This window comes from Perca fluviatilis, chromosome 12, assembly GCF_010015445.1.
Source record: "Perca fluviatilis chromosome 12, GENO_Pfluv_1.0, whole genome shotgun sequence".
NCBI classification, from domain to species: Eukaryota; Metazoa; Chordata; class Actinopteri; order Perciformes; family Percidae; genus Perca; species Perca fluviatilis.
In genome coordinates this window covers 30,057,836-30,071,239 of record NC_053123.1, presented here as the reverse complement: position 1 = coordinate 30,071,239, position 13,404 = coordinate 30,057,836, and the positions used below count along the sequence as shown (strand labels likewise).

At 41.1% G+C, this 13,404-nt stretch overlaps 1 protein-coding gene across 1 annotated transcript; it reads left to right on the top strand.

Annotated features, from left to right (window-relative positions):
• The first annotated feature begins 657 nt into the window (after positions 1 to 657).
• dbr1 (debranching RNA lariats 1) lies at positions 658 to 12,073 on the top strand. The gene is made up of 9 exons (XM_039817180.1): positions 658 to 813; positions 3,145 to 3,487; positions 5,343 to 5,467; positions 5,555 to 5,635; positions 5,721 to 5,806; positions 6,616 to 6,840; positions 8,142 to 8,219; positions 8,312 to 8,457; positions 10,677 to 12,073. The coding sequence occupies exons 2-9, from the start codon at positions 3,291 to 3,293 to the stop codon at positions 11,476 to 11,478; spliced, it is 1,740 nt and encodes a 579-aa protein (XP_039673114.1). The 5' UTR covers positions 658 to 813; positions 3,145 to 3,290; the 3' UTR covers positions 11,479 to 12,073.
• Positions 12,074 to 13,404: the final 1,331 nt, after the last annotated feature.

The window sequence follows — 13,404 nt, the reverse complement described above, 5'->3', positions numbered from 1 at the left end:
AACCATAGAAATAACATTTTATTTTATCACAACAAAAAAATCGGTGAAATCTTTGCACGACTTGCGAGTCAAATGTTGAGGTAATTGTACTTTCTACTTCTACTCCTGTACATCATCTGAAATATTGTACTTTTTACTCCACGACATTAAACTGACAGCTTTAGTTACTGGTTACTTTACGCAAACAAAGTTTTATTCTAAATTAAACTACTCAACAATATAACAGCCTACAAGTACATCTGAAATGATTAGCCGATTCAAGATTCCAGTTTCTAAAATGTGAGGATTTTTCTGCATTGAGTATTTTACTTTTGACACTTTAAGTACATTTTCCTGATGATACTTACATACTTTTATTTAAGTAACATTTTCAAAGCCTGACTTTTACTTGTAACAGAGTATTTTTACAGTGCGTGTATTAGTACTTTTACTTAAGTAAAGGAGAACAACTTACCACCACAAGAAATGGGACCATCCGAGGAGCAAGTGAATGCAGCGCGACATGCCCTTACAAAATAAACCAAAAATACAGACTGTGTAACAGATACCAATTTTAGCTCTATGTATACTAAACAAAACGCAAACGTAAAAAAAAATTGCATTCCACATTTTGTGTGTGCTGAATCTGCTGCCGCTGATCAAAGATAGTTTGCTCAAGATTGTGACGTCTTGCGCATGCGCTTTAAGTGGTAGCTGCGAGGTGGGAAAATTCATTCTATGGTGGCTCTGCAAAACATGATTTTCAGAAAAAGTTTGTGACATTACGGAGTATAAAACTGGACAAACCTACTCTTCAGTTATCCATTCATCGCCGTAAGTACTCAGTTTGTTATCTTATTTTGTTCTGGTTGTATGCTTTCGGGATCATCATGGTTCGTTTCAACACGATGCATCGTTACATTAGACGAACTGCGTAGCCGAGCTAGCTATTGCATGTTATGATATGTTGCTAATTTAAGCAGTTAAGTTGCTTACTGAAAGTGTGTTGTAACTGGAAACAGGGTAGACACATTGTTGCAAATGCCTTGTGGACACGCATATTCGACTGAATGCTAAGTAGCAGCAGCCACATTTGTCAAATGAAAATGATTATCGTTACATGTGTGCCAGTTTTCAAAGCAACGGGAAGCCACTTAGGGCTCCAAAAAAGACCAAACTAATCGTACCCTAATGTCAGGTGCATCGCTGAATATTTAATATTAAAAAGTGGTCCCATACAGCCCGGTATATCTTCTGTTTGGCTTTAATTTCATTGTCACTTGTTTCACTCTTTCTATGAAGATGAATTAGGGCTGGGCGATATGGAAAAAAAAATCATATATCGTGATATTCTTGTCCTAATACCTCGATATCGATATTATAGGGTTGACAATTGGTGCTTTAACAAAATATTTTCACAATGAGATTGTAGATAAATAATCTTCAGTAATGTAGATATAATGACTAAGTGGGCAAAGGTAAAAATAATAGAGCTAGAACAGTCAGGTAACAGACAATGACATTACTTTACTGTAATGTAGCCTTTAAAACCAGGAAAAGACACCACTTAAGCCATTACGATATCCAAAATCTAAGACGATATCTAGTCTCATATCACGGTATCAATATAATATCGTTATATTGCCCAGCCCTAAGATGAAACATGACATGACTGTCCATAATCTGATTTTAAATGGGTGCATACTACCGATCACTCTAACGTTACTGTACAGTCCAATTCAGCAACTTATTATATGTATTCACAGTAACTGTACAACCAAGATCAAAACAACTATTCTCTCAACTCCACAGTGAAAGTTCCCTTTTTTTGTCGTTGTTGCATTTTGACAAGTAGGATAACATCCCACAAATCGGAAAAAGCATTGAAGTCTTTCCTTTTGGCATTTTCAAAAATAGGAGAAAGCTTTCACAAATTTGAAAGTGCTCATATTATGCTCATTTTCAGCTTCATAATTGTATTAAGAGGTTATATCAGAATAGGTTTACATGGTTTAATAAAAAAAATCATATTTATGTTGTACAGCACATTGCTGCAGCTGCTCTTTTCACCCTGTGTGTTGAGCTCTCTGTTTTAGCTACAGAGTCGAGTATTGGGAGTCGCACATGCTCAGTACCTAGGTAAGGACTACTAGCCAGTCAGAAGCAGAGTATGAGGGCGTGCCCTGACAGTACCTAGGTAAGGACTACTAGCCAGTCAGAAGCAGAGTATGAGGGCGTGCCCTGACAGTACCTAGGTAAGGACTACTAGCCAGTCAGAAGCAGAGTATGAGGGCGTGCCCTGACAGTACCTAGGTAAGGACTACTAGCCAGTCAGAAGCAGAGTATGAGGGCGTGCCCTGACAGTACCTAGGTAAGGACTACTAGCCAGTCAGAAGCAGAGTATGGTGCCCGACAGTACTTAACTACTAGCAGTCAGAAGCAGAGTATAGTACCTATATATAAAAAAATATATTGACAGTACTATAAACTAATCAGAAGAGAGTATGCGTTTGCATATAAATAAAGAACAATAATAGAACTACAAGTAAAGCAGAGTATGAGGGTGCCCTGACAGTACCTAGGTAAGGACTACTAGCCAAACTAATGTTTGTCTCTGAAGTAAAGGCTGGACTACAATAGAGCTGTTTGGAGCAGTTTGTGAACAGTGTTTTCTGTTGGAGATGGTAAGTCCCTTTGGGGGGGACTTTGGGCTTTTTCACTTTGTAAACCTATAACGTGCACAAAAAAGATATATAACACAATAAAGGAAAGGGGAAAAGCCACAAAGCATAATATGAGACTTTAATGCTTTATCTAAAATGTCTACCACACTTTTCACAACGGTCATTTGACACTGTCCACTTTTTAAGCGATGCAATTGTTGTCAATAAATCTGTTAGTTGGGTGCTGCTAGGATCGGTCACTCAGCAATGTTGGTTAAGTTTCCCTTAACTTTCCCCTTAACTGCATAATCAGAAGCTGACTTCAGCGTTGCCCCAAAGTCTTCACAGTGTTCACTTGAACAAAAGTGACATTAAATTGTCAAACCTACTGACTTAAAACCATGTTATTGCTCTCCTGTCATGACTGATACTTTTTTTTTTTTGGTGTGAAAGGAATAGCATCGCCAATGTTTAGAACTTTGTTTTGTTCGTACCCCTACAGATCACCCAGCGATTATCTACTATAAGGAGCAGGCCCCAGCATCCCTGTGTGTGGAGGCTGACAGCCCCTAGCTGGGCACAGAAGACAACCCGACCCTCACTTTAGATTTTTCTCTGGGGAATCGGCAGCTCACCGGTTTGCGCAGCATGAAGATTGCGGTGGAAGGCTGTTGCCATGGGGAGCTGGACAAGATCTACGAGACAATCGGCTTCCTGGAGAAGAAGGAAGGAGTAAAAGTGGACCTGCTGCTTTGCTGCGGAGACTTCCAAGCAGTGCGAAATGAAGGAGACATGAAGTGCATGGCAGTCCCAGCCAAGTACAGAACGATGCAGACCTTTTACAAGTCAGTTCTTGGTGGTTGTTGTTGTTGTTGTTGTTTACTGTTTTCCATGTTTAACCCTTGCGTTGTTCTCCTGGCTAAAGAAATGCACTTTTTTCAAAATTTTTGTTGCATTTTTTTCTTCAGCTTCTGCCACGTTTTGTTGAATTTTTTTAGTTTATTCAAAGTTTTTGACGCTTGTTTTTATATTTTTGTTTTTTTTTGTCTCTTTGTTTGACTGATTGTCACTTGTAATTTCTCTGACATTCTTGTTACTTTTACGTGTGGCGCTTCACCCCGCACTAGTACCAACTTATACCACAAGTTTTACACCCATTCTTGGAATTCAGGGTCAATAAACCTAATTTCTGAGTTTAAAAAGCAGAAATATGCTAGCCTGACAAGCCAGACCCACATCAAGATGTTGGGTCTGGGAACTCACCATTGCCAGGGCTCAATCCGAGGGGCGGAATAAACGGTTGTCTTTCAACTTTCCTCTGCACGCAATAGGATAGCGCTACAACCAGGCAGAGCAACGAGGAAGGTAGCGGAGCTAGTTGATAGATTAAACTTTTGCCGTATCCGGTTGCGCAAACTCCGAACACATCTTCCTTTTTTAAGAATGATTTCTGTGCCGTTCTTTTCTCAAAGAAAAGCTGAACTCCAAGTCTTCCAGAAGACCGCTGTTCCCCAGCAGCAGCCATAAGCCCGCCCACCGACTCTATACGCGATGTGATTCCTGACCAAATTTTTTTTAGCTCGAAGCAACGAGTCCTAACCACCTGGCTGCAAAATAAATTTGCTGCCACTAGGGGTGCGTCTTGATTTGTAGCTGAAATATGCTGTAAAATGAATAAAACCCCCAAATTCAATGAAAGTAGTAACTGATCCTCATTTTATTAGAAAAGCGTTTTATAGAACAATCCACGTTCATTTTAGGCAATTTGGTTGAAAGAAACCCAAATTTCTGATATAGACACTTTATGAAAATGGGTCAAATTTCACTCGAGGACAACCAGAGGGTTAAAAAAGTGCAAGACCTTGGTGAGTGTAGGGCTGCACCATATGAGGAAAATATGCGATAACAATGTTGAATATCGCTATTTTCTGCGATGAATAAACAGATATTAAAGTGTGCTCAGTTCTGCCTTTCTGCTGCTTTCAGTATCCTGCTAAAATACAACAAATTGCTTGTTGAATTTAAAACAAATGAAAAAAAATAATTTCCCTCTTTCTTTTATTGAACAAATTGAACATTGAATTTAACATTAAAGGCACCACAAATAAAAGAAAGAATGACCGTTAGATTTTAAATGGCCTCGTGTTGCCAGACCTTGCTCCACAGCGCTGCGGAGGAGGGTCTGACTAGTCCACACAGCATTCTGGGATGGGAGAAAAACGTGCTCTGGTTTGACATTTCTTTAAACCAATTGCAATCGTCATGGGCGGCACGGAGCCTCGGTGCCTCTGCAAAATAGCCTCTGGAAGGAACTTGTTTTGGTGGAACATGTGTACGTTCAAAAGTAGTTTTAGTTGTGCAACAGAAAACTCCGATTGGACAGATAGTCTGGCTAGCTGTCTGGATTTACCCTGCAGAGATCTGAGGAGCAGTTAACCATAGTCGTCACAAATCCACCGGAGGTTAGAACGCCAACACAGAGAAAGAGGAAGGGGACGGACATCCGGACGTAAAGAGGGACATACGGCGGAATTTCCGGCGGCGACGGAGCAATCCCGGAAATGGAACGTCGTGGATATAGACTACATTTGAAAGTGCCGTTTTCTACTGATATTTTCTTTCAGCTAACACAAAATGTGCGATATGTCGCAGCCTTTCGCGGTGTGTTCATTGCGCCAGTTGATATAGCGTTTGTTTCAGATACTATTCTGGAGAGAAGAAGGCTCCAGTCCTGACCATCTTCATCGGAGGGAACCACGAGGCTTCCAACCACCTGCAGGAGCTGCCTTATGGAGGCTGGGTGGCACCCAACATTTATTATCTGGGTAGGGACCAGCAGACAGTACGTGTGATTCTTCTGTCTACCTGTTCAGCTGTTAGTCCCCAGGCCTGACTTGACCATATTTCCGTAGGTTATGCCGGCGTCGTTCGCTACAAAGGGATTCGAATCGGTGGCTTATCTGGGATCTTCAAATCACGAGACTACAGAAGGGGTGAGTTTTTTTTGACCGTCTGACTAAATGCTTGAAGTTATACACACTGTGCGGTATGTTTACAAGAGACGTTTGCTCTTTTAAGGTCACCATGAATTCCCTCCATACAATCCGGATACACTGCGAAGTGTATACCACATCCGAAATATTGAGGTTTTCAAATTGAAACAGGTAAATATCATAGATTCAACTTGTACTGTTGCACACATTTCAAAATATTATCCATTTATTTCTCTTAACCAGGGGTCATTTTTTTAAGCCAAGGACCCCTTAACTGAGAGAGACGGAGCAGGGACCCCCTACTATATATATTGTATAAAATTAAGTTTCATATTAAACTGGGCCTACAATAACATGTAGGGTGTCCTAAAGCCTTTATACATTTTTAGTGTATACTAAGCTATTAAAATAGGACATTAAGCCAATCATCAATCTTTTTTCTTTTTCACAAATAGGCCGATTTATATTTGTTGTATTTATATTATGTTGGATTCATGTTAAGACATTTTAGTTTTTTTTTTTTTTTTTTTTTTTAACCCTTGTGTTGTCTTCCCGTAGTTTTTAAATAAATAAAAAAAATGTCAACGTTTTATTTTTCTTCGTTTTTGACATGTCACTTTTTCGGAATTTTTTTTTTACACTTTTCCTGATGTTTTGTCCTTTTTTTTTTGGTCACCTTTTTCCAAGTTTTTTTGTCACTTTTTATTTTTTTCAAATCAATAGAAATATGAAATATGAAAATGAAATGAAAATATAAATAAAACACCCAAATTCAATGAAGAGTGTACTTACTTGTGAAGAGCGTTGTATTGGAACCATCCACGTTATTTTCTATGACAATTTGGTTGAAAGAAACCCAAATTTGTGATGTAGAAACTTTTTGAAAATGGGTCAAATTATGTTGGTTAAAATACTTTAAAATACTTTAAAAAATTTCACAATAATTTGATGCCTATTGACTCATTTCTATTTCCACTAAGATCCAGATGCCCATAGACATTTTCATGAGCCATGACTGGCCTCGTGGAATCTACCACTACGGAAGCACAGGGGAATTGTTGCGGAAGAAGAAGTTTCTGCGTCAGGAAGTGGAGTCCAACACGCTGGGAAGTCCTGCTGCTGAGGAGCTCCTATCTCACCTCCAGCCCAGCTACTGGTTCTCTGCACATCTTCATGTGAAATTCGCCGCGCTTATGCAACATCCGGTGAGAGCGACGTCTTTTGCAGCTAGAGTCAGTATTAGCCGCTGATGCATTTTAGATTGTGATTTTAATAATCCTGGGTACCAAATATGGCTGCACGATATGAGGAAAAAATGCGATATGCATTAAAGTGCTCATTTTATGCTCATTTTCAGGTTCATAATTGTATTTAGAGGTTGTACCAGAATAGGTTTACATGGTTTATTTTTCAAAAAACACCATATTTATGTTGTACTGCACATTTCTGCAGCACCTCTTTTCACCCTGTGTGTTGAGCTCTCTGTTTTAGCTACAGAGTGAGGTATCGCACTTCTGTTCCATCTTTGTAGGGAGTCGCACATGTGTAGTAGCTAGGTAAGGACTACTAGCCAGTCAGAAGCAGAGTATGAGGGCGTGCCATGACAGTACCTAGGTAAGGACTACTAGCCAGTCAGAAGCAGAGTATGAGGGCGTGCCCTGACAGTACCTAGGTAAGGACTACTAGCCAGTCAGAAGCAGAGTATGAGGGCGTGTCCTGACAGTAGCTAGGTAAGGACTACTAGCCAGTCAGAAGCAGAGTATGAAGGCGTGCCCTGACAGTACCTAGGTAAGGACTACTAGCCAGTCAGAAGCAGAGTATGAGGGCGTGCCCTGACAGTACCTAGGTAAGGACTACTAGCCAGTCAGAAGCAGAGTATGAGGGCGTGCCATGCTAGCACCTAGGCGAGCATTATAACGTGTGTTACAAAGTGACCACGTTTGTCTCTGAAGTAAAGGCTGGACTACAATAGAGCTGTAAAAAAAGCTGTAAAAAAAGATATATAACACAATAAAGGAAAGCCAAAAAGCATAATATGAGCACTTTAACACTTTAGAATAGCGTGATAACGATATTACTTGCGATAAACTGATATTAAAGTGTAGTCAGTTATGCATTTCTGCTGCTTTCAACAAATTGCTCGTTGAGATTAAAACGAATGAAAGGAAATCTTTAATTTTTTTTTTTAAAGATAATTTTTTTGCCATTTTAGGCCTTTATTTATATAGGACAGCTGAAGACCTGAAAGAGGAGAGCGAGACATGACATGCAGCAAAGGGACATTTTAAAGTGCCGTTTTTTCTACTGATATTTCCCTTCACTCAACGCAAAAATCCGAGTGTCCGTGATATGTGGCAGCGTTTTGCGGTGTGTTTATTGTTCCAGTTGAAATTTGATTTGCCAGTTGCCATTTTCCTATATGAAAACTATATATTATGCAGCCGTAGTACCAATCTAATATTCTAATGTATGTATTACACCAACTCATGAATACTCTTGTCTTTAGCCTAAAGCTAATGCTGCCCCACGTGTGACCAAATTCCTGTCCCTGGATAAATGTCTGCCCTACAGGGAATTCTTACAGGTGAGAGAGAAAAGTTTTGGAGAGTTCACAGTCTCGTTTTTAGGTGTAGGAGTGATAGTTTTAAGCAACGATGTAATGCGCTTGCGTTGCAGATTGTGGATGTTCCAGAAAGACCGGGTTCATCTGAGGGTCTCGAGTATGATCCAGAGTGGCTCGCTATTCTGAAGGCCACCAACAGTCTGCAAAGGACCACCCCTCACCCCTGGAACCCCCCAGAGAACAATGGCCTGCACGAACGGTACGCCCATATATATTTAGACGTCAACGAAATCCGAAGACCTATTTCCATTGTAGCCCTCTAGTAAAACCCTTATCATGCCACAAGACAAAACAGCTCAACAACAAACAACAAGTGCAGACAATACAATCAACATATACTGTATAAAGCAGGCGGTGGGGTGGCTACATCAACGAGTTTTTTTGCTGTTTTGATCATAAAAGTGAAAGATTTGATAGAAAATGCTACTTTGAACATGCTAAGTTACTCACTCAGATATGAATAGCTATTTGGGGGTTTTAATTTTTTAAAGTGCTCATATTCAGGTTCATAATTGTATTTAGAGGTTGTACCAGAATTGGTTTATGTGGTTTAATTTTCAGTAAACAATTTGTTGTACTACACATTGCTGCACCTCCTCTTTTCACCCTGTGTGTTGAGCTCTCTGTTTTAGCTACAGAGTGAGGCATCTCACTTCTGTTCCATCTTTGTTGGGAGTCGCACATGCTCAGTAGCTAGGTAAGGACTACTAGCCAGTCAGAAGCAGAGTATGAGGGCGTGCCATGCTAGCAGCTAGGCGAGCATTATAACGTGTGTAACAAAGTGACCACGTCTGTCTCTGAAGTAAAGGCTGGACTACAGCAGAGCTGTTTGGAGCAGTTGGTGAACAGTGTTTTCTGTTGGAGATGGTAAGTCCCTTTGGGGGGGAGCTTGGGCTTTTTCACTTTGTAAACCTATAATATGCACAAATAAGATGTATAACTCAATAAAGGAAAGGGAAAAAGCCCAAAAGCATAATATGAGCACTTAAAATTTTAGGTCTGCACTTGAAATTACACACAGGCACACACAGTTTGTGTAGCATTTGGCAGTGCATACAGGTGTGTAAAATAGATCATCCCAGAGAATGTAAAAAATATAGGAGGTAAGGTAACACTTTACTTGAAGGTATCGACATAATCGTGACACTGTCATGAACGTGTCATAAATGTTATAAACAAGTCATAAACGTTTATGACCTCTGTCGTTAGCTGTCATTTTTGTTTTTGTCACGACAAGTTGAGATATAATTTGTTTGGGATGTCTTTGTAATGACAACTTGACATTAACCAGGATGACTTTACCAGAAGATGTATTTGTCATGACAACGTGACTTGGAGTGTCCTTATTAAGACAACTTGACATTAAACAGAATGACATTATGTCAAGTTGTCATGACAAAGACATCCTCTGGTAATGTCATCCAGGTTAATTTCTGGTTTGTGACACGTTCATGACAGTGTCATGTCATAGTTATGACAGTGTCATGTCACGATTATGTCGATACCTTCAAGTAAAGTGTTTCCATATAGCATATAGAGAAATACACACTGAAAATCACTACCAAAAAAAAAAGTATTTAAAATATTTTGTTCATCAATTTGCAGTAGCCAGCACATTTGGCCCTGAAGTACATGCTATGCACAAAGCTTTCCAGTTGCTTAAAAAAAACGATCAATTGAAGTTAATTGACCAGTTGCTGATAATTTTCTCTTAATTTTGTAGTTTACTTAACCATAACTAGAAGGACACACACATTCCAACTTCAGGGGGCTTTCATGTAAATTCTCCCAGTAGGGAATTTATTTTTCAGATTATTCCAACACCACATGAATGCAGCACAAATGCCCAATCCCGCAATGCTAACGAAATTTTGAAAAATAACTTATGTATCCACCCCGTAATTCAGATCCACTCCAAAATTGAATTAGTTGATCCTTGGCCCATGCTACACCTTTCCACCAAGTTTCACAAAGTTTAGAGAAAATCCTGCATGCTGACCATTACGCAAGCGATAATTTATTTCGAAAAATACGTTTCGGTCTCAGACCTTCATCAGGTAAATAATAAGGAATATAATAAGGAATTTACCTGATGAAGGTCTGAGACCGAAACGTTGTATTTTTCTAAATAAATTATTGCTTGCATAATGGTCAGTGTGCGTGATTTTCTCTAAACTTTTTTTGATCTGCTACTTTGGATCATATCCTACGCACCTGCCCGACAAAACAGGTGTGCAAAAAGGCTTTCCTACGTTGCACCAAGTTTCACAAAAATCGGACGAGTAGTTCTTCCGTAATCCTGCTGACAGACCGACAAACCGTGCCGAAAAACATGACCTCCTTGGCCGAGGTAACGACTCGGCTGTCGGGGGGGTGTACAGTACATGACTAATCTCTGGAATGTCTTTACCCGCTCAGGTGGGACTTCAGACCTTCAGAAGCGGCTATGATGAAGGTGGTGGAGGACTTGAGCGGCGATCTCGCCATTCCGGACAACTTCAGCCGGACCGTGCCCGCCTACGACCCCAACAGGCCTCAGCCCCACGTCACGCCCACCTGCCACGCCAACCCCCAGACCACGGAGCTCTGCGCCACGTTCGGTCTCACCGACCTCTACGCCTACTCGGGGCAGGGCGGCGGCGATTTGGGGAGAGTTCAGGGCAGCACCGGAGGGGAGGAGGAGGACGACGAGGAAGACGGCCACAGCGCAGGGAGCGCGGACGAACCCAGCGAGTACCCGACCGACACCTCGGGATTGTCGAGCTCGTTTAATCCCGACGAGATCACGATAGAGGACGAGTGGGAGGAAGAGGAGGGAAAGGGGGAGGCGGAGCTGCAGGGCAACTCAGAAGCCGCGGCGAAGGGAGATCAGCTGCCCGACGCGCCCGTAGGTGACGCCCACACCCCGAGCCGCATGGTTCTGCCCGCGCCCAAATCCGACGCCTCACCCCCCGCCCTCATGTCCCACCTCATGAACCTGCCGCCCCCCCTGCACTCGACCCCGGCCGTGGCCCGCTCTCACGCCGAAGCAGAAAGGAGACAACGCTGCGAGGACGAGGACGGCGGCGATGAAGATGAAGACGCCTCCTCAGCCGTACGTATCCTAAAACGTAGCAGCGGCGAGGCCGGGGCGCCCGGCAGTAAAAGCACAATGCCCCGCATCAAACGCAGGAACCAGGTGATCTACGCGGCGGCGCAGGACGACGAGGGCGAGGATTAGAGGTCAGGGGGAGAAGGTGAGGACTCCTTCCATACCAGTAGTTAGAGAGCGTCCAGTCCTCCGTTAGTTTTATTGATTTATTGAAAACCTTGTATTAATTTATGTGATCGTTTTATACAGCTACTGACTTGACAAAGCAGAGGAATGGCGTTTTTTTAAAATATCCTAAAAGCAGTCTGTCCACGACAAAAGAGGGGGAGTTCCTACGCAGGAGCGATTCCAGCCATGGGAATGTTTGTCCTCCTTTTTTGTTTAAATATAATTTGTATATATTTTAATTAAACCAAGGGAATTTAGGTTTTTGTGTTGTATTTTTGTTTTGTTTTTGTACATGTAATTTCAAGACAATGAGTAAAGTTGCTGAACAATTAAAATCCCCTTTTTTGTTTTTAAATTAATTTAAAAGGAGACTTTGACGTGGGGATGTCCCGATCCGCTCTTTTGGCCCCCGATCTGATTTTTTTAAATATTGAATATCTGCCAATACCGAGTCCCGATTCCAGACATATGTATTTCAGTGTATAGGCTATCTTTGAGCTTGACATATAGGCTAAGCATTCTGTAGCAAATCACAATAAACTCACTATTAATTACATTATCTTAATGCAGTGTCACTACTTCAGCATGTAAATAATGCACCTAAAATACAAACCTTCTCCGACATGCACTCTAACAATGCAGCCCCTATTTCTGATACCGTGGGGGGGCAGAAATGTTGCCGTGGGGGGCCGCCACGGTCAAATCAACATAGAGGAAACACTATTTGCTCAGTTAACAGAGCTGCACGCTGTTTTTTTGTTGTTGACAAAAATAACTTGAGTAACTAAAAGATGTCTTCGGCTTAATATATTTAACTTAGTGCAGCTAGCATTTTTGTAAAAGTCGTGTATAAAATCAACTTCTACTTAAAATGGTGTAGAATTTACTGACTGGACGATCAGAGTAAGGGAATCGGGGTGACTGCTGATCCCCGATCAGTTAAAAGATGCCCATATCGGCTCCGATCAGGACATCCCTACTTTTAATGTTTGAAAACCACATGAGCCACACTTCACATCGACTGGATTGGATCAACAGCACATTTTTTCACCTATTTAACCCTTGTTGTTGGTCTTCCTGTCGTCCATGCAACTTTTTTTTGTTATTCTTCTGGGTCGAAATTTAAAATTAAAACTTTTCCAACGTTGTGGTCGTGTTTTTCGACAGTTTTGTTGCCTTTGCACTAATGATTTTGTCCCTTTTTTTTAATTTTTTTTTCTTCAACATTTTTGTCAGTTTTGACTTTTTGTCACCCAATGTTTTTGTTGATTTTCTTTTTTATTTTATTTTGATCATTTGTTTTTCTGCGCCTTTTGACATTTTTGTATTTTTTTCCCCCCACGTTTTTGAAGCTTTTAAAACAACTTCAGTAACTAAAAGATGTCTTCAGCTTAATATATTTAACTTAGTGCAACTAGCATTTTTGTAAAAAATATTTTTTGGCATTTTAGACCGGACAGCTTAGATATGTAAGGGAAGAGAGAGAGAGGTAATGACATGCAGCAAAGGGCCGCAGGTCGGAATTGAACCCGCAGCCGGTGCGGTGAGGACTGAGCCTTTGTACATGGGTGGCACGCTCTACCAGGTGAGCTACCCTGGCGTCCCAATTCGTCACTTTTTTAAAGCTGGTTCGCATGTTACTCTCGTTATTTCCTTACAAGCAAGCTTGCTTATAAAAGGCTATTATCTTTTCTTTTTTCTTTTTTTTTAACCGAGCCCGGCACAGTGCCCACTCCACATCATGACGGTGTCATGTCACTCTTATGTAGATACCTTCAAGTAAAGTGTAACCAAAAGATTTTTCTGGCCTGTACGGTTCTAGGGGAAAAATTTGGCTGTTAATAACTTTTAGTTTCACTGAAGCAAGTGAAAGAAACGCAATCACCA

Coding starts and splice junctions, on each gene's coding strand:
- dbr1 (XM_039817180.1), top strand. CDS start 3,291: ATGAAGATTGCGGTGGAAGGCTGTTGCCATGGGGAGCTGGACAAGATC. Junction 3,488..5,342: donor ACGATGCAGACCTTTTACAA/GTCAGTTCTTGG, acceptor CGTTTGTTTCAG/ATACTATTCTGGAGAGAAGA. Junction 5,807..6,615: donor AGGTTTTCAAATTGAAACAG/GTAAATATCATA, acceptor ATTTCCACTAAG/ATCCAGATGCCCATAGACAT.